This window comes from Oncorhynchus nerka, linkage group LG10 (genome assembly GCF_034236695.1).
Source record: "Oncorhynchus nerka isolate Pitt River linkage group LG10, Oner_Uvic_2.0, whole genome shotgun sequence".
NCBI lineage: Eukaryota > Metazoa > Chordata > Actinopteri > Salmoniformes > Salmonidae > Oncorhynchus > Oncorhynchus nerka.
The window spans coordinates 48833354-48854955 of NC_088405.1; the positions used below are offsets into that span (position 1 = coordinate 48833354).

The following is a 21602-nucleotide window of genomic DNA, read 5'->3' on the forward strand; positions in this document are numbered from 1 at the left end:
CGCGAATCTGGAACATAATGTTCCCCTAGACTAGAGATGATTGACGTCTCGCGCACAAAACAGATGTGACCAGAATGTGCAAACAGCACACTTCGCTAACATTACCTAAGTAACGTTAGATAGGGAACCACTGTTGCTCTGTGATGCTTGGGTTTCTAGCAAACTTCCCCTAGAGTTGTATATAATGCTCTCTCTGGAGAGACATAGCTATCTATGCCTTTTCATAATTTTGAACTTCCTAAACGGCTAGCTAGCACACAACCTGCATGCGTTACGTTACTAGCCATGTGGCTAGTATTTTCACAATACACGTTGATGATGAACCATTAATTGTGATTTATGTACCCTTGACTTCAACTAGAAATCTGTTTTGTTGATAAATCACGGTACTGGGAGACAAGGCCCCTAGGCTAGCTGCACTTCGCAGTAAGCTAGCTAACATTAGCAATATGTTAGCTAACCAGCCAGGGGGACAATCAGTCGAGTCACGGCTATATTGTTCTTATGTTTTTGGCGCGGGATTATTTCACTGGTCACCAAACTCCTTTGTTAAAATAACTTACTTCTAACCCTGCGACGATATTTTATTTAAATCCTTGAAACGTAGAAGGATGTGTTGGTCTGCAATCTTTTCATGCAGCTTCTAATAATAGAATGATGAGTTCCGGTGTTGAGGAAACTTCCGGCGTCCCGTTGTTATGTCACAGAAGCGGGTTTTAGCTCGTGGATCTCACCCCTCCCTCTGGTGGACATGGGCGGAACGTCAAGTCCTACGACTACGTTCTGCAGCGATTGAAGTAAAAATAACGAACTAAAAGTACTGTTTTCAGCGATAAGAAACGACAAAGCCTCAGAAATACTAAACTCTAACAAAACCTTCAAAAGTCCCATCACTTCTCAGTAATGTCTCGAATCTGCAATAACTACTCCGCGCCAGCAGTAGGCGCAAAGGAAGATTCGCTCTTTCTTTGCCACTGTACCATTTCGATGACGTAGAATAAACTAATATCAGTCGCTGATTTTAGTGGCAGCGGAGAGCTGTAATGGATAAACGCACTGGCCCCGCACACTTTTTATTTAGCTTTTTCCTATTGTCATGTTTATTTGTGCTATCGCTCGCAACCGAACTTAGCTTTGTGACTTGCGGCTCGGTCGTGAAGCTGTTAAATGTAAAGCACAATGTCAGACTGCACTCTCACGACGTGCGCTACGGATCTGGTGAGTTAATAGATTCCAGCTAGCTGCTAGCTGGCTTGGCCAGAGAAAATGGAAACATCAGGATGGCTTGATTAGATTATCTCTCCGTCCCTCCTTGCTTTTTTAGTGTCCACTCAGGGTTAATGACTGGTGTTCTTAAATGTACTTTTTGTATGTGTCTGTTTGACTTTGCGTATTGATTTCTGTCTGTATTGATTTCTGTCTGTGTATTCAATTCTGTGTGTCCCCTGCCAGGTAGCGGGCAGCAGTCAGTGACAGGGGTGACCACAGTGGAGGACAGCAACAGTTACTGGAGTGTACGAGGCACCAGTGGGGCCCTATGTCACCGGGGGACTCCTGTTAAGTGTGGTCAGACCATCCGCCTCACCCACCTCAACACCGGACGCAACCTGCACAGCCACTACTTTGCTTCTCCACTGTCCTCCAACCAGGTCAGGGGAAACATCATGTCTGCGTCCTAAATAGTTCTTAATTTAGGGCACAGTTTTTACCAGGGCCCAGGGAATAGGCTGTGATTTGGGACAAAGCCTATGTCAACACTTGTTTATTTTGTTCTGAAAGACACTGTAGCCTGGCTCCCTGTATGGAGATAAGCGTATTACGGCCTCAGCCAAGAGGTCTGGGGCCTCATTTATCAACCGTGCAAACATTTCTCACTAAATTTTGGCGTATGTGATTCTAGGATTTGTGTGTGCAACAAATTATTGGGATTTATCAAACTGTCACATGCAACATTTATTCATGTTTTCATTACATTTACATTTAAGTCATTTAGCAGACGCTCTTATCCAGAGCGACTTACAAATTTCATGAATGAGCATTACAACCCCGCCTGGAGATATTGGAGCTGGGCTATGACTGTTTCTAAAATAAATGGCAAAATTGATCACCAGTGCTTCCCCAGGAGTGGGGTGGGGGGGTGCATTGCTACTAGCGTTAAGCTCGCACAGACATGGGTGTGTTTGCATATGTGTGTTGTCTTTAGGTCAGTGGTCACAAACCTTTTCTGAGTCACGATCACTTTTGCAGTCAAAAAGCAAGCAGAGATCTACCACTCTGAATGATATACACATATTTTTTTTTACATGACTTAAAAATGTAACATGAATCTAATAAACTGTTCTGAAGGAATGAGGTTTGTGCAGTAGGGCTAATACATTATCACAGCAGACCCTATTATATTTCAAAAGCTTTGGTAACAAAATAGATCAGTTGGTGTAGCACTTGCGAGGCAAAGCTGAGGGAGTGAGACTGACCAGAAAGAGGGGACACCGTCTTCCACCTGATGGCGAAACTCGAGTCGCTCTGCATCATGCACAAATTAATGTTGTTCCTATCACCAGAGAAAGTGAAATATTCCTCCATATTAAAATAGACAAGACGGGCTGCTAATAATAATAATAATAAAAACGCAGGGCTATCTATACACTTGGCTACTCATTCCTTGCAGCGCATGTGGAAGTAGGGATAGTGTGTTTTATGTTTTGTAACAGTGTTGACAGTGCTGAATAAAAACATAGACATGATCTCAATCAAACAGCAGCTCTTTGCTGTATTCTTTGACTGTCTCTTTCAGGTCATGGCTTTAAGTTATTAAATCTCATGGAGGCTAGTATCAAACTTTGTGGTGGCAGGGTTGTGGAAGCTGTATCCACTGTGATTTGAGCTATCCGATTGGCCACTGCAGTACGGGCACTATTTTGCTACATATCTCACGGTATTTTCAGACCAATTTAAATAGTTCAAAATGGGAACACTTTGCCTACCTGGTGTGCAGGGCTTCTGAATCAAGTGCACCTACCGCCAACAGTGCAACATTAATAAATAAAGGAGTGCAAGCCTTTATCGTTGGCTTTTCAGAGCCACTGACCATTGATCTAGGTGTACTGTAGCTGGGAATGGTGAGTCTGGAGGTAAAAGGACAGGTGCTCGGGCACTGGTTGGGGCCTGTCTGTCTGTCTAGGTGAGTGTGTGTCCTGCCAGTGAAGAACTACCGTTGTGAGTTTGAGATGGATGACAACACAGACATCCTCTTGCTCACTCACGGGTCTGAAAAGTTGGACCTGTTCTGAAATGGACCTGTTCCGAAATGTACCTGGGGCTTTCCCACCCGATATGCATACATTTATTTTCAAAATATAGAGACTCATTCCAAACGGACCCGAGGCCAACTAGACCCGTTCTGTATAGACCTTGTCGGATCCAGACCCATTCTGATCCGAGTGAGGGAAGCAGCAGAAAAGTACTTTAAGCTACTTTATTAACCAGTGCTGATAAAGCGTGAGAGTAGGGAGAGAGGTGCCACTAGCAGGTGTGGGAGGGGCCGTTCTATGAACGAGTGTTACAGGGAGGGAGAGAGCAACCAAACCGACTTGCGCTATAGTAGACTAATAGCTGCCATTTTCTATGTTATTTATCAAATATGATTGTGTAGTACCTGTCTTGACTGCATCAAACCCGGGAGAAGCTAGCTAGTCTAATTGAGGCTAGCTAGTGTTCAGTTCACGTTTTAATGTCTCATGCACACGTACAGTGAAATGCCTTTATTGCAAACTCAAAACCCAACAATGCAATTCTATAAAAAGCAAGAGAAATAAGAATATGAAGAACACTAAGTAAGCATACTATAAACAGGGTCAGTTCCAATTAGAGGTCGACCGATTATGATTTTTCAATGTCGATACCGATTTATTGGAGGACAAAAAACCCGATACCGATTAATCAGCCATTTTTTAAAATTTATTTTTATGTGTGTGTATATACAGTGCCTTGCGAAAGTATTCGGCCCCCTTGAACTTTGCGACCTTTTGCCACATTTCAGGCTTCAAACATAAAGATATAAAACTGTTTTTTTTTGTGAAGAATCAACAACAAGTGGGACACAATCATGAAGTGGAATGACATTTATTGGATATTTCAAACTTTTTTAACAAATCAAAAACTGAAAAATTGGGCGTGCAAAATTATTCAGCCCCCTTAAGTTAATACTTTGTAGCGCCACCGTTTGCTGCGATTACAGCTGTAAGTCGCTTGGGGTATGTCTCTATCAATTTTGCACATCGAGAGACTGAATTTTTTTCCCATTCCTCCTTGCAAAACAGCTCGAGCTCAGTGAGGTTGGATGGAGAGCATTTGTGAACAGCAGTTTTCAGTTCTTTCCACAGATTCTCGATTGGATTCAGGTCTGGACTTTGACTTGGCCATTCTAACACCTGGATATGTTTATTTTTGAACCATTCCATTGTAGATTTTGCTTTATGTTTTGGATCATTGTCTTGTTGGAAGACAAATCTCCGTCCCAGTCTCAGGTCTTTTGCAGACTCCATCAGGTTTTCTTCCAGAATGGTCCTGTATTTGGCTCCATCCATCTTCCCATCAATTTTAACCATCTTCCCTGTCCCTGCTGAAGAAAAGCAGGCCCAACCCATGATGCTGCCACCACCATGTTTGACAGTGGGGATGGTAGGTTCAGGGTGATGAGCTGTGTTGCTTTTACGCCAAACATAACGTTTTGCATTGTTGCCAAAAAGTTCAATTTTGGTTTCATCTGACCAGAGCACCTTCTTCCACATGTTTGGTGTGTCTCCCAGTTGGCTTGTGGCAAACTTTAAACGACACTTTTTATGGATATCTTTAAGAAATGGCTTTCTTCTTGCCACTCTTCCATAAAGGCCAGATTTGTGCAATATACGACTGATTGTTGTCCTATGGACAGAGTCTCCCACCTCAGCGGTAGATCTCTGCAGTTCATCCAGAGTGATCATGGACCTCTTGGCTGCATCTCTGATCAGTCTTCTCCTTGTATGATCTGAAAGTTTAGAGGGACGGCCAGGTCTTGGTAGATTTGCAGTGGTCTGATACTCCTTCCATTTCAATATTATCGCTTGCACAGTGCTCCTTGGGATGTTTAAAGCTTGGGAAATCTTTTTGTATCCAAATCCGGCTTTAAACTTCTTCACAACAGTATCTCGGACCTGCCTGGTGTGTTCCTTGTTCTTCATGATGCTCTCTGCGCTTTTAACGGACCTCTGAGACTATCACAGTGCAGGTGCATTTATACGGAGACTTGATTACACACAGGTGGATTGTATTTATCATCATTAGTCATTTAGGTCAACATTGGATCATTCAGAGATCCTCACTGAACTTCTGGAGAGAGTTTGCTGCACTGAAAGTAAAGGGGCTGAATAATTTTGCACGCCCAATTGTTCAGTTTTTGATTTGTTAAAAAAGTTTGAAATATCCAATAAATGTCGTTCCACTTCATGATTGTGTCCCACTTGATGTTGATTCTTCACAAACAAATACAGTTTTATATCTTTGTTTGAAGCCTGAAATGTGGCAAAAGGTCGCAAAGTTCAAGGGGGCCGAATACTTTCGCAAGGCACCGTATATACTTTTATAATAATGACAATTGCAACAATTACTCAATGAACACTTTTTTTTATTTTAACTTAATATAATACATATGGGCTTTTGGATGGGTGTTCTTAAGGTGATTCCACAGGTTGGTGGTATTTTTATTTAGCTGTTGCTGACCCCATGCTTACGTCTTTTTCACAAATAAGACACCTTGCTTTCCCTGGTGCCAATTCCATGTAATAGTCCCACACTGGTGCTCTGCTTTTCTCTGCCATCTGTAAAACACACACACAGCTCTGAAGTGACAATGATACTGAAGAGTATGCTTAGGAGACAAATACTCTCAACTGTTTGAATAAAAATAGAGTTTAAGTTACCTGAGATGAATGTTGAAAACAAAAACTGTAATTTCTATATGCAGGAAATCCTATTTTTAATAATGGACATGGTAAGAATTGACTACCAAAGTGCTAGTCATAATTCCCATGACACCTTCTAGCAAAATCTGAAAAGCGGTTCCTTCATTCATTTATTCCATAGGATATTTTTTAGATTCACTTAAAATAAGGTCTGTGTTTCGTGTAGGCTTACACCACCTTGCCAATTTTAGAACTGTGTAGATATCCATAGGACAAGGTAACTCTGATCAATATTGGCTAAATATAAGCCAAGATCATTTTTTTTGTGAGAGTGGATTTATGAAAATATTTCCACAAACGTTACCTTATCCTAGTGAGATTTACACGGGTATCAAAATGCTGAGGCGGTTTAAGCCTGCACGAAACACAGACCTTATTTGAAGAAAATCAAGACATTCTCTATGGAAGACGTGAACGGTAAAATAACGAAGGAACCCCTTTCAAGTTCAGCCGCAAGTTATTACAGGAATTATAACGCGTCGACTATTTCTCTCTAAACCATATACCTTTGACTATTACGAGCCTGCTGCTGCCTACCACCCCTCAGTCAGACTGCTCTGTCAAATATCAAATCATAGACTTAACTATAATAAACACACAGAAATACGTGCCTTAGGTCAAATCCGGAAACTATCACCTCGAAAACAAAACGTTTATTCCGTTCTGTATTTTATCTAACGGGTGGCATCCATGAGTCTAAATATTCCTGTTACATTGCACAACCTTTAATTACGTAAAATTCTGGCAAATTAGTTCGCAAAGAGCCAGGCGGCCCAAACTGTTGCAAATACCCTAACTCTGCGTGCAATGAACGCAAGAGAAGTGACACAATTTCACTTGGTTAATATTGCCTGCTAAACTGGATTTCTTTTAGCTAAATATGCAGGTTTAAAAATATATACTTGTGTATTGATTTTAAAAGGCATTGATGTTTATGGTTAAGTACACGTTGGAGCAACGACAGTCGTTGATTGTTTTTTATAAGATAAGTTTAATGCTAGCTAGCAACTTACCTTGGCTTACTGCATTCGTGTAACGGGCAGGATCCTTGTGAGGCAGGTGGTTAGAGCGTTGGACTAGTTAACTGTAAGGTTGCAAGATTGGGTCCCCTGAGCTGACAAGGTAAAAATCTGTCATTCTGCCTCGTTCCTAGGCAGTCATTGAAAGTAAGAATGTGTTCTTAACTGACTTTACTAGTTAAATAAAGAATAAATCAAATAAAAATAAAAACTGCAAAATCGGCGCCCAAAAATACAGATTTCCGATTGTTATGAAAACTTGAAATCGGCCCTAATTAATCGGTCGACCTCTAGTTCCAATACCATATTTTCAATGTGCAGGGATACTGGAGTAATGGAGATATGTATCCACGGGTAAGGTGACAAGGCAAAAAGATATAAGAAACATAAAAGCAGCAGCTTGTATGTGAGTGTGTGTGGAGTCAGTATTAATATATGAGTGAGTGTGTAGGGCCCTGTGAGTGTGCGTAGACTTAAAAATTACCGGTCAATGAAGATATACGGTTAACTCGGGTGTCGCTATTTTGTTAGCTATTTATCAGTCTTATTGCTTGGTAAAAGCTGTTCAAGAGCCTGTTGGTGCCAGACTTGATGCACCGGTACCGCTTGCCATGTGGAATAGAATAGTCTTGGGTGTTTGGAGTCTTTAACAATTTTCCTGGCCTTCCTCCCACACCGCCTGATATAGATGTCCTGGATGGCAGGGAGCTTGGCCCCAGTGATGTACTGGGCCGTCCGCACCACCCTCTGTAGTGCCATGCGATTGAGGGCAGAGCTATTGCCATACCAGGCAGTGATGCAGCCAGTCAAAATGATCTCAATGGTACAGCTTTAGAACTTTTTGAGCGCCCAAGACAAACATTTTAACCAGTTGGATTTAGGGGGCGCTATTTTAATTTTTGGATGAAAAACGTTCCTGTTTTAAACAAGATATTTTGTCACGAAAAGATGCTTGACTATGCATATAATTGATAAGCTTTGGAAAGAAGACACACTGACTTTTCCAAAACTGCAAAGATATTGTCTGTGAGTGCCACAGAACTGATGTTACAGGCGAAAACCCAGATAACCCAGGAAAAAAAACAACTAACGCATATTTTGAAAATCTGAGATGACAGTGTTGCTAACAAAAGGCTAAGCTTGTGTTTGAATATATTTATTTCATTTCATATGCGATTTTCATGAATAGGAAAAGTTTCTAGGGGTATTTATGTCCATTGCGTTATGCTAATGCTTTTGCGGCTATGATTACGCTCCCGGATACGGGTTTGCTCGTCGCAAGAAGTTAAACCTCCTGAGGGTGAAGAGGAGCTGTCACGCCTGGAGCTGTCACAACTGTGCCCGTGTATTTGGACAATGATTTGGACACTGAGGAACTTGAAGCTCTCGACCTGCTCCACTGTAGCCCTGTGGATGGGGGTGTGCCCCCCCCGTTTCCTATAGTCCACGATCAGCTCCATGGTCTTACATTGAGGGAGAGGTTGTTGTTCAGGCACCACACTGCCAGGTCACTGACTGCCTCCCTGTATCCTATCTATCAATCAATCAAATGTATTTATATTTACATCAGCAGATCTCACAAAGTGCTTATACAGAAACCCAGCCTAAAACCACAAATGGTAAGCAATGCAGATCTAGAAGCATGGTGTCTTGGAAAAATTCCATAGAAAGGCAGAAACCTAGAGGAACCAGGCTCTGAGGGGTGGCCAGTCCTCGTCTGGCTGTGCCGGGTGGAGATTATAAGAGTACAGTTCAAACGTTCATAGATGACCAGCTGGGTCAAATAATAATCACAGTTGGTGTAGATGGTGAAACAGGTCAGCACCTCCATGAGCAAATGTCAGTTGGCTTTTCATAGCCGAGCATTCAGAGGTCGAGACAGCAGGAGAGGGAGAGTCAAAAACAGCAGGTCCAGGACAAGGTAGCACATCCGGTGACCGGGTCAGGGTTCCATAGCCACTGTTGAAACTGGATCAGCAGCATGAGCAGGTCAGGTAGTCCAGAGGCGTGGTCCTAGGGCTCAGGTCCTCCGGGAGCGAGAGAGAGAATTAGAGGGAGCATATTTAAATTCACACAGGAAACCAGATAAGACGGGAGAATTACACCAGATATAACAGACTGACCCTGGCCCCCGGCACATAGGCTATTGCAGCATAGATACTGGAGGCTGAGACGGGGGGGTCGGGGGAGAGTGTGGCCCCTTACAAGGCCAACCGGGCAGGATATAACCCCACCCACTTTGCCAAAGCACAGGCACCACACCACTAGAGGGATATCAACAGACCACGAAGATCTTATCCACCGCACGAGACCGAGGGGGCGCAAGACCAGATAGGAAGATCGTCAGTGACTCAACCCACTCAAGTCGAGTATAGTGCAAAAAAGCCTGGCACTCATCATCGCTGGTGATCTTCAGCAAACTTAATGGTGCTGTATTTGTGCGTGAACAGGGAGTACAGGAGGGGACTAAACACACAACCCTGTGGGGCCCCTATGTTGAAGGTTAGCGTGGCAGAGGTAATGTTGCCTACCCTCACCACCTGGGGTCAGCCCGTCAGGAAGTCCACAATCCAGTTGCAGAGGGAGGTGTTCAACCCCAGAGTCCTAAGCTTGGCGAAGCGCTTGGAGGGAACAATGGTGTTGAACCCTGAGCTGTAGTCAATAAACAGCATCCTCACAGGTTTTCCTCTCATCTAGGTGGTTGAGGGCAGTGTGGAGAGCAATTGAGATTGCATCATTTATGGATCTGTTGGGGTGGTATGCAAGTTGTAACCAGGCTGGGATAAGGTGAGGTTGCAAATCACCGTGAATATGCCAACTGTGTTCTGCGTATGCTCTGAAAACACGCCCTGGAATACCGTCAGGCCCTGTGGTCTTGCGGCCGTTGACCTGATTTAAAGACCTTTCTCACGTCGGCCTCGGAGAGCGAGATCACCCTGGGTTGGTGGCGGCCCTCACACCCAGCACAATGTTGTTGTCAAAGCTTGCATAAAATGGAGGTCAGTCAATCCGGAATGGAGTGTAGCCCCTGCCACAAGCAGCGGGGTTGTAGCCTGTGTAGTTTGATTCCACCTTATTCTTATATTGTCCTTATTCCTATATTGCTCATTTGATGACTCTGCGGAGGTGACAGCGGAACTTCTTGTACTTTTTTCCTGTCCTTGGACGTAGCCTCAGGGTTGTCTACGATAACTCTGTGTGCAGTTGCCCTTTCCTGTCTAGTTCAGCGCCAACCTCTGTGTTAATCCAGGGCTTTTTAATTGGGGATGCAGCGAACCCTCACTGTGGGGACAACGTCGCCGATACATTTTCTAATGAAGCCATTAGCAAAGCAGTCTAGTATAATCTTTGAATCTGGTGACCATTTTTCAATGGAGCGAGTCATGGGTTTTTCCTGTTTTTAGTACAAATATCTCCATTCAGAATAGCAGCATACCTGTTGGCTCTTGGGCGTTGTAGCCCTTCCTTCTCCTTTAGCTTTGTATTCCGTCATTTTAATTCCATCTTCCATTGATTAGATGTCTCCTAACTTTTGCCACACATGGAGGCTCTATGACTGTAGCCTATTGCCACTTTGACTTATGATTAGCCAACAACAAGCTAAACATGCCATGCTCCATTCTCGTGAAAAGCAAGAGCAGCCTCCCGAGTGGAACAGCGGTATAAGGCACTGCAACGCAGTGCTTGAGGCGTCACTACAGGCCGGGCACCTGCAAGCTGACTTCAGTCGACAGCTGGAAGGTGTTTCCTCCGACACATTGGTGCGGCTGGCTTCCGGGTTAAGCGAGAAGTGTATCAAGAAGCAGTGCGGCTTGGCAGGGTTGTGTTTCGCCGGATGCATGACTCTCGACCTTCACCTCTCCCGAGTCCGTAGGGGAGTTGCAGCGATGGGAAAAGACAGTAACTACCAAATTCGGGAGAAAATGTAAAGTGTTGATCCCATGTTTCATGAGCTGAAATAAAATATCCAACATATTTTCCATACACACACAAAAAAATCTCATCTTGTGCACAAATTTGTTTACATCCCTGTTAGTGATCATTTCTCCTTTGCCAGGATAATCCATCCACCTGACAGGTGTGTCAAATCACCTTGTGCTGGGGATGATAAAAGTCCACTTTAACACAATGTCAAAGATGTTTTGAGGGAGCGTGCAATTGGCATGCTAACTGCAGGATTGTCCACTAGAGCTGTTCCCAGATAAAAAAAAAAATGTTTGTTAATTTCTCTACCATAAACCTCCAACTTCATTTTAGAGAATTTGGCAGTACGTCCAACCGGCCTGGGTGGGCTTATGCTCTCCCAGACCGAACTATGGCTGCTCCCCTGACATTCATTAATCCATAGATTAGGGCCTAATGAATTTATTTAAATTGACTGATTTCCTTATGAACTGTAAATCAGTAAAATCATTGAACTTGTTGCATTTCAGACTTGCTTGGGCCAAGAAACACGAGCAATGGACATTAGACCGGTGGAAATCTGTCCTTTAGTCTGATGAGGTCAAATTCCAGACTTTTTGTTCCAACCGCCGTGTCTTTGTGAGATGCAGAGTGGGTGAACGGATCTCCGCATGTGTGGTTCCCACTGTGAAGCATGGAGGAGGAGATGTGATGATGCTTTGCTGGTGACACTGTCTGTGATTTATTTAGAATTCAAGGTACACTTAACCAGCTTGGCTACCACAGCATTCTGCAGCGACCATCCAATCTGGTTTGGGCTTAGTGGGACTATCATTTGTTTTTCAACAAGACAATGACCCAACACATCTCCAGGCTATATATTTGGGCTATTTGACCAAGAAGTAGAGTAATGGAGTCCTGCATCAGATGACCTGGCCTCCACAGTCACCCGACCTCAACCCAATTGAGATGGTTTGGGATGCGTTGGACTACAGATTGTAGGAAAAGCAGCCAACAAGTGCTCAGCATATGCGGGAACTCCTTCTAGACTGTTGGAAATGCATTCCAGTTGAAGCTGGTTGAGAGAATGCCAAGAGTGTGCAAAGCTGTCATCAAGGCAACGGGTGGCTACTTTGAAGAATCTCAAATATAAAATATTTTGATTTGTTTAACACTTTTTGGTTACTACATGATTCCATGTGTTATTTCATAGTTGAGAGATTGATGGATGTCAATGTATCTGCAATATTAAAGCTGATCTATCCCCTAACTTATGTATGTTTTGTTACACAATAATGGGGCATTGAGATGGGCTGTTAGCAAAGATGTGAACAGTTTTAGGGAGGCTTGACTTGCAAACAGTCTTGTATTGTTGTGTATGAGCACTTATAGTTGTGCTCTTGAGGTGACAAGCACTGCCAATAGAGTTAATAGGCTAGAAGAGTACACTAACAGCCCCTCTATCTACCCCATGCGAAATAACTGACTGCAAGGGTATGAAAAGTTTGAGGAGCACTTGTAGACTGTTTCGTGTATTGGTGATTTTTCTAAAGATCATGCATACTAACCTAAACACAATACGCACCCTCCTTACTAATACCTCCCTTCTTCAAAGTAGACATCAAGCCTTGCATGAACAGTCAAGTAAGCCGCTGTAATAGAGCGAGAACTAGAGTAGAAGTTGGAGCCAACTATGACAAGACACGGACCATGATTATGCCTAGCTCCAGTATATGTATTTGCTCGTCATGGACCGATTTTAGAAGGCGAGTCACACTAGTTCCTGCTGCTGAGCTTGATGATGCCTCTGAAGATGTTGATGGGATGGTACTCTAAAGAGAACACATTGTCGCGTTAGCCTCTGCGGTAGTAAGCTAGCTAACTTAACCAAACGAAGCTAATGTTAGCTTGCAAAGTTACAAATCACTTCGCCAGATAGTAGCTAGCTAATTACATTTATATGCTTTGGAATGTCTAGCCAGTGTATTAAGAAAGCTAGCTAGATTTAGGTTTAGATAAACAAATGTAGTTAGTTACCATGTCCTCTTTTCTGCTGCGCTGTTCAGATGCCTTCCTCTTTTGAAGTGAAGGGGAAAATTCATGGAATAGCGTACATGTTCGACAACATGGCAACCCCATCAGTTGATTCTTCAGTTCCGTTTCGAAATCCTATGGCTGAAATTGCTGGCAACAAACAGACATTTTGATATTTCTCACATCAATTGTGTAAACATCAACGGGCGGCAATGAAATCCCTATGAATTCTGGATATTGTGGTTTGCTTACAACCAGGAACTGTAGCTGGCCCGTTTCTACCGGTGAGATGCAGAAACGCTGTATATGTGTAGTGAAGAAATTCTAAATTTTCATGGAAGAGATGCAGACCTGCACAGTGTCAAATTATTGTAACAGTCTGAGGCTTGAATGCAAAACAAAGATGTTTATTAAAACGTCATGTTCGCCATGATTTATTAAATTTTCTGACTGTGTGCAGGTCTCATTTCTTCCAGTATTCTTATTTTGACTCCTACGCAGTTGGAACAAACACTTCAGTTAAGGACCTAAAGAGTGCAGACAGTGTCTTATCATACATATGTTCATAACAGATTAACGGACATACTGTATATAGTGAAATCGAGCAGCAGTGAAATTCCCCTTTAATGGCACAGGAGGTGGTGTGGTATACTGTCTTAAACCTGTAACTGGTTTGTACCCCTGCTCTGTCTTCCCCTCTCAATCACTAACTACAATACCAAGAAGATAACATTGTATGATTGTTGTTGATAATGCTTTCTGACACTCACTCTCTCTCCCACCCTCTCAGGAGGTGAGTGCGTTTGGTGAGGAGGGCGAGGGGGACCACCTGGATGAGTGGATGGTGCAGTGCGAAGGGTTGGTATGGGAGCGTGAGGAGGCCGTCCGCTTCCAGCATGCCTCCACTGATACGTTGCTATCTGTTACGGGGGAGCAGTACGGCCGGCCCATCCACGGGCAGAGGGAGGTGCACGCTATGACGGGCCCCAGCCAGCACAGCCTGTGGAGGGCCATGGAGGGGGTGTTTATGAAGCCCAGTGAAAGCCCACTAGGGAACATGGACTACAGCCATCCTCTACACACAGAGTTCTAATTCTCAATCAACCTGTTAACTGACCCATCTAGCGCTTAGCTAACGAACTACTCAGTGTTTCTTAATCCTGTTTCTGGGGACCCAAAAGCTGTATGTTTTAGTTTTTTGCCTTAGCACTACACACCTGATTTTTAAAATCATCAAAGCTTGATGATGACTTGATAATTTGAGTCAGCTGGGTAGTCAGGGCTCAAAACGCAACACTCTCGCATTTGCAACCCTTTGACTTGGTAGTGCGACACCAATTTTAATTGATCGTTAGGGTGCCAGTGATTTTATATATTTTTTGGTCTGGTCACGTTAGTTTTTGGTTCACAATTAGCTTTCTTTTATTATTATTATTATTATTATTATTATTATCAAGAATTATTCAAACAGCAATGTGTATGCAACAATGGGTATGCAGACCAGGTATTCAGAAAGTTTAGTCCGATGTCTTGATTGAATCTTTGCGATGCGCAATTCAGTCATCATGCGCAGTTTGAATGAACATTTCTAAAGGCTTTCACAAAAAACCTTCCCAATTTCTGCAAATGAAGCTTACCTGGCAGAATGATATCATGATGATTTGATTCAATCATGGGGTATTTGTTTTTCAAATGGACTGCCATCACATTTAGCCTACACTGTACAGTACAAAAACACTGCTAGCTAAACACAAGGGTCTCTTGCTAGGTGTGCAGTTTAGTTAAAGGGCAACACCCAGACCTCAAAAGTGGTTTAAGCATTGTTGTGGACTTGGAACATCCCAACATATAAAATTAAAAAAAGGTGTGATTTTTGAGCGTGAACCTGGGGGAAAGAACTTGGAGAACTCGAAAACCTGGAAAATAAAATCGGGAAAACAGATTTTATAGGCCTTACAACTGTAGTGTGACTGTTTAACATAGCGAACAAAAACAACCTTTTTGAGATTGAGCAAAGGTAGATTTTAGGCTACTTGCTCAGCCCGCAAAAGAACATTCCAATGGTGTGCGCATCATCCGCTCTCTCGGGCCAGTATTCTTTTCCATTCAGGTTAGTAGCTTTGAGTTACCACTGGCCTGGTGTGCCACTGGCAAATTTGCCTGAATGTCAAGCCCTGCAAGGGCATGCTAATTTAAAAGATGATCAGTCATTATTAGCCTGGTTCCTTATGGAATGCAGGTACATTATGGAACAGGTCCCTACCAATTATAAAAATTAAAAAATAAATTGGTTTGACCAAATCATGTGCCATCAACTGAAAAAGTTAGTCTAGAGTGCTGGTAGTGCTAGGGCAAAACAAAAATAAATGTTCGCCGCTTAGCGTCCATAGGACCAGGATTAAGAAACACTGCTCTATAGCATTTACTTCCTTTATCTCTCTCTCCGCTCTCTCTCCTCCCCTCTCTCGCCCGCTCCCTCCCACCCAGAGTTCTGATCTACACTACTTTGGCCTCTCCAGACTCGCTTGAGGTTTTCACTACCTGCCTTCGTTGCCCCCTTTTCTATTTTCCTGCTCTGGGCTGAAGTTGCCCCTAGGTATGGATCTATGATCAGCTTACCCTCCTTAAATCTTGACCTTCACCATTAGTTGAGGAAATGCTAAACTAACTCAGGACCAGTGTCTACTTCACCCAGGATCTATTTTACCCACCTCTATTCATGTCTGCCTACCTGTTTCTCCTCCCTCTGTTTTGAGGACACAGTCCGGCATAAGTGCCACAGTGGATGTTATCTGATCTAAGGGTCGCCAAGACAACATCAGAACTGTTCCTGACCAATCAAAACAAATCTCTGTCACATGACTTCACCTGCTCTTTGACTTGTCTGTCACAGATCAACAGTTGGGAACAGACTATTCTGAAACACTAAACCAGGGGTGTCAAACTCAATCTATGGAGGGCCTAGTGTCTTTTTTTTTTCTTCAATTAAGACCTCGACAACCAGGTGAGGGGAGTTCTTTGATGAATTAAGGTCCCTAATTAGTAATCAAGTACAAGGGAGAAGCAAAAACCCAGACACTCAGCCCTCCGTGGAATGAGTTTGACACGTGCACTAAACCAACCAAAAGGCTGCAACAGGATGTAGTGAAGGCCCTCTTCCCACACCTCCCAACATGTCACTTCAACATAGACAGCAAAATGAATGTCAGACTCTAGAAATACTGCCCAAAGCCACCAGAACAAAAACGAGTGCTTTTATTGTTCAGAATATAGACATACTCCATATTTTAGAGCACTCTACAAGGACTATGACACCAAGATCTCCGTACAGTTTACGATCATAGGGTCTTACAGGAGGGATCTTTTTAAAAGGGAATAAAATGACCCTTCCATTATTTTATCAAAAATGGTTTGTGATACATGTAAAAAAGCATTTAAAACACATATTTCCTTCCTGAATTTTCTATGTGAGAATTGCCAGAACAATCTGAGATGCACAAAATATTTTCCGCTCCCACACGTGGAACCACCCTACTGTCTCAAAGACTGTGTGCTGCCCATGATGTGTTAAAAAAAATAGAAAGGAATAGAGTATAAATTACTTTATTGCTCCTCTGACAAATGAATGTCATGACCAACAATGGACACTACAGACAACAGTCCATATAAACTATTTGTGTACAAAATTTAGTGCACTGGAACAGTTCTAATTAAAGCCCATGTTTATTTGAAGAACAAGCCTTGTTTTTAGTCCGATTTGTAGATGGAAAAACAGGATTGTTACGGCGCCTTTATAACATGATATAGTTTCTCGTACTCATTTAAGTGTATCATTAAAGAGGAAGGAGCACTTTTCTGTTTTCAATTTTTTAAAATTATAGCAGACTCTCCCCACGGTTACAACACCCCTTCTCTTCTTTACGACAAACAAGCAAGTGTTTTTTGTTTGTTTGACTTTCGATTCCAGCTTAATTCAGTGCAGTATTACAGATCTCTTCCATTGACTAAGCTGAAACATAAAGTGTATCAGCTTTCTGTGTCCACTACAGTATTATCTCAGTCAGCCGTAGGGGACAATTGCATTCTGTCAGTATGTGAACTGGAATTCTGAATTAAAGTGCCTTTGAAAACGAAGGGCACTTTTTCCTATTCTAGAATGGAATTTCTCAATTCAACTTCTAGAACTTACAATTCTTTAATGGAATTGACCTCAGCCCTGCTGTCTGTGTCCAAGGAGTTGATGGGAGCATCCTGTCTTGTCTGACATAGAGAACTTTGTAGGAACCATCAGCTGTTTGAGTGTTCATCCCAACAGCTTTGTTTTCAGGAGATTTGTACATGATGAAACACAATTAGAGACCTCAATTAAATGGATGATTTGTGCAAACCAATGTTATGTCCTCTGTCTTGCCTCTGGTTGATGACGTGACTCGTTTGTAAAGGAAAGTCAGGAAAGGTCTTCAAAGGTTTCTCTTCAGATTTCTACCCACTTTATCAATGGCTCTGCATAGATACATTGCGGTTCCATTGAGATTGTGAGAGCTGTAATTGTGTAGCTACAGATAATTACACATCTGTTTAACAACACTGTATTGGATCAGCTTGACATAAAGAGGGACTGACTTGAATATGCATACAGGTTTGAGTGAAAGACTAGAACTTGTTGGTCCGGACAGTGCTCGTTGTCCTCACCGTTCCAGTGGAATCTTCTCTTCACACAGGCTGGCTAACAGGTAGAGGTGCTTCTTAGCCCACTGATAATGCAAAGGGGGCACATAGAACTCAAACTTGACATGCACTATATATACAAAAGTATGTGGACACTCCTTCAAATGAGCAGATTTGGCTAGTTCAGCCACACCCATTGCTGACAGGTGTATAAAATTGAGTACACAGCCACTTAATCTCCATAGACAAACATTGGCAGGAGACTGACCCCGTGGCACCGTCATAGGATGCCGCCTTACCAATGAGTCAATTTGTCAAATTTCTGCTATGCTAGAGATGCCCCGGTCAACTGTAAGTGCTGTTATTGTGAAGTGGAAACCTCTAGGAGCAACAACTGCTCAGCCACAAAGTGGTAGGCCACACAAGCTTACAGAATGGGACTGCCGAGTGCTCACCTCCTACCACCACTGCAATTGCCAATTCTGTGCCAGTGATATTGACAACCCTCCCTGTTCCTCCCTCCCCCATTATGTCCACATATTTTTGAATATATAATAATCATCATCTGTCCTCAGTTGCAACACTCACTACCGAGTTCCAAACTGCCTCTGGAAGCAACGTCGGCACAGTAACTGTTCGTCGGGAGCTTCATGAAATGGGTTTCCATGGCCAAGCAGCCGGACACAAGCCTAAGATCAGCATGTGGAATGCCGAGGACCATTGGACTCTGGAGCAGTAGAAACTCGTTCTCGAGTGATGAATCACGCTTCACCATCTGGCCACAGTCCGATGGACGAATCTGGGTTTGGCGGATGCCAGTTGAATGCTACCTGCCCGAATGAATGCACAGTGCCAACTGTAAAGTTTGGTGAAGGAGGAATAATGGTCAGGGGCTGTTTTTCATGGTTTGGGCTAGGTCCCTTAGTTCCAGTGAATGGAAATCTTAACGCTACAGCATACAATGACAGATGATTTGGGGAAAGCCCTTTCCTGTTTCATCATGACAATGCCCCCATGCACAAAGCGAGGTCTGTAAAGAAATGGTTTATCGAGATTGGTGTGGAAGAACTTGACTGGCCTGCACAGAGCCCTGACCGCAACCACATTGAACACCTTTGGGATGAATTGGAATGCTGGGACCAACTCCATTTTAATGCCAATGATTTTGGTATGATATGTTTGATGATACTTTTGCTAATGTACTGTAGAACTCAGTAACATAAAGAAGTACTCAAGAGCATGACATAGAATTCAAGAACAGAACTCAAGTACTGTAGAACTCAGTAACATAAAGAAGTACTCAAGAGCATGACATAGAATTCAAGAACAGAACTCGAGAACATGACATTGTGTTTTTGAGTGTGTTCCCCACCTTTGAGTGTGCCCAGTCGTAGCAGGTGTGTGTAGCGTTCTAGGACCTGTGTGTCAAAGGTGAAGGAGATGATGTGTGAGCAGTGTTCTGTCTGAACCTGTAGACACTTTCCTCAGACTCACAGTTCCTCTCTATAAGCTCCACCACAGATGCAAGGATATGCTTTCGCATCTGGCAGGCCAGAAAAACGCCAGCAGTGGTCAACTTAAATATTAATTATTGGGGTTGCCTTGGAAATGGTGGGAAGGTCCAAGAGCAATACGTTTTACATGTTTTTTAATCCTTAAGTGTAACATAATTAAAAAATCCCCATCAAAATATGTCAGTTTAGACCTCCCGAGTGGCGCAGCGGTCTAAGTCACTGCATCTCAGTACTTGAGGCGTCACTACAGACCCGGGTTTGATCCCAGGCTGTGTCACAGCCGGCCGTGACCTTTGAGGCGGCGCACAATTGCCCAGCAATTAATATGTCAGTTTAAGCTAGAGATATGTTTTTTTTTTGCATGGGCATCTGCCTATGTTGGCTGTCCGCAACTGCGGTGGAAGGTGGCCGAGCTACAGCGGTGTTTGTCAGTCTGAGACATCCCGAAAATCGGCCTTCTAACGAAAACGTCTAAACGGCCTACAAACTAATATCACCACCCTATTGACAGATGAGACTCTCACAAACACAATGTTGTTCTCCGTTTTGCTCTACGACCTCCACAAGAGTCACGGGACTCATAGAAATGAATGAAAGTAAGGAGGTAGTTTTGTGCCAACAAAAATAAGGGGTTCAATATGTATTAAAAAATATATACACGGCTCAAAAAAATAAAGGGAACACTTAAACAATACAATGTAACTCCAAGTCAATCACACTTCTGTGAAATCAAACTGTCCACTTAGGAAGCAACACTGATTGACAATAAAATTCACATGCTGTTGTGCAAATGGAATAGACAACAGGTGGAAATTATAGGCATTTAGCAAGACACCCCCAATAAAGGAGTGGTTCTGCAGGTGGGGACCACAGACCACTTCTCAGTTCCTATGCTTCCTGACTGATGTTTTGGTCACTTTTGAATGCTGGCGGTGCTTTCACTCGAGTGGTAGCCTGAGACGGAGTCTACAACCCACACAAGTGGCTCAGGTAGTGCAGCTCATCCAGGATGGCACATCAATGCAAGATGTGGCAAGAAGGTTTGCTGTGTCTGTCAGCGTAGTGTCCAGAGCATGGAGGCGCTACCAGGAGACAGGCCAGTACATCAGGAGACGTGGAGGAGGCCGTTGGAGGGCAACAACCCAGCAGCAGGACCGCTACCTCCGCCTTTGTGGAAGGAGGAGCAGGAGGAGCACTGCCAGAGCCCTGCAAAATGACCTCCAGCAGGCCACAAATGTGCATGTGTCTGCTCAAACGGTCAGAAACAGACTCCATGAGGGTGGTATGAGGGCCCGACGTCCACAGGTGGGGGTTGTGCTTACAGCCCAACACCGTGCAGGACGTTTGGCATTTGCCAGAGAACACCAAGATTGGCAAATTCGCCACTGGCGCCCTGTGCTCTTCACAGATGAAAGCAGGTTCACACTGAGCACATGTGACAGACGTGACAGTCTGGAGACGCCGTGGAGAACGTTCTGCTGCCTGCAACATCCTCCAGCATGACCGGTTTGGCGGTGGGTCAGTCATGGTGTGGGGTGGTATTTCTTTGGGGGGCTGCACAGCCCTCCATGTGCTCGCCAGAGGTAGCCTGACTGCCATTAGGTACCGAGATGAGATCCTCAGACCCCTTGTGAGATCATATGCTGGTGCGGTTGGCCCTGGGTTCCTCCTAATGCAAGACAATGCTAGACCTCATGTGGCTGGAGTGTGTCAGCAATTCCTGCAAGAGGAAAGCATTGATGCTATGGACTGGCCCGCCCGTTCCCCAGACCTGAATCCAATTGAGCACATCTGGGACATCATGTCTCGCTCCATCCACCAATGCCACGTTGCACCACCGACTGTCCAGGAGTTGGCGGATGCTTTAGTCCAGGTCTGGGAGGAGATCCCTCAGGAGACCATCCGCCACCTCATCAGGAGCATGCCCAGGCATTGTAGGGAGGTCATACAGGCACGTGGAGGCCACACACACTACTGAGCCTCATTTGGACTTGTTTTAAGGACATTACATCAAAGTTAGATCAGCCTGTAGTGTGGTTCTCCACTTTAATTTTGAGTGTGACTCCAAATCCAGACCTCCATGGGTTGATAAATTTGATTTCCATTGATAATTTTTGTGTGATTTTGTTGTCAGCACATTCAACTATGTAAAGAAAAAAAGTATTTAATAAGAATATTTCATTCATTCAGATCTAAGATGTGTTATTTTAGTGTTCCCTTTATTTTTTTGAGCAGTGTATATATTTCCTGAGCTTTACTATACCGACAAAGATATAGGACAAGCACTGCAAAACCTAATTCCTTATGATTTATTTTCTACTGTCTTTTTTGCCATTTGTGAATGTGTTATTCAACGCAGGTTTTTTTTATTCCTCAAGTTGTCACTTTTAGAGGTTAACCTAGAGGTGTTTCTAAATTACATTCAAACTCCATTCAAGAATGACATGGGCAGACGTGAATATTTT

At 43.5% G+C, this 21602-nt stretch overlaps 2 protein-coding genes across 2 annotated transcripts in view; one reads left to right on the forward strand and one right to left on the reverse strand.

Annotated features, from left to right (window-relative positions):
* LOC115135432 (SPT6 homolog, histone chaperone and transcription elongation factor) overlaps positions 1-676 on the reverse strand; it is a 65092-nt gene extending 64416 nt beyond the window's left edge. Inside the window, exon 1 of the mRNA XM_029670118.2 lies at positions 564-676. The gene's annotated coding sequence lies outside the window, so the exon portion shown is untranslated. The remainder of the gene's footprint in view (positions 1-563) is intronic.
* Positions 677-969: 293 nt separating this feature from the next.
* On the forward strand, positions 970-17346 carry LOC115135433 (stromal cell-derived factor 2-like). Its single transcript, XM_029670119.2, has 3 exons — positions 970-1218; positions 1453-1649; positions 13746-17346. Exons 1-3 carry the CDS (start codon positions 1044-1046, stop codon positions 14046-14048), a joined length of 675 nt encoding a protein of 224 aa, XP_029525979.1. The 5' UTR covers positions 970-1043; the 3' UTR covers positions 14049-17346.
* Positions 17347-21602: the final 4256 nt, after the last annotated feature.

Coding starts and splice junctions, on each gene's coding strand:
- LOC115135433 (XM_029670119.2), top strand. CDS start 1,044: ATGGATAAACGCACTGGCCCCGCACACTTTTTATTTAGCTTTTTCCTA. Junction 1,219..1,452: donor CGACGTGCGCTACGGATCTG/GTGAGTTAATAG, acceptor GTCCCCTGCCAG/GTAGCGGGCAGCAGTCAGTG. Junction 1,650..13,745: donor CTCCACTGTCCTCCAACCAG/GTCAGGGGAAAC, acceptor CCACCCTCTCAG/GAGGTGAGTGCGTTTGGTGA.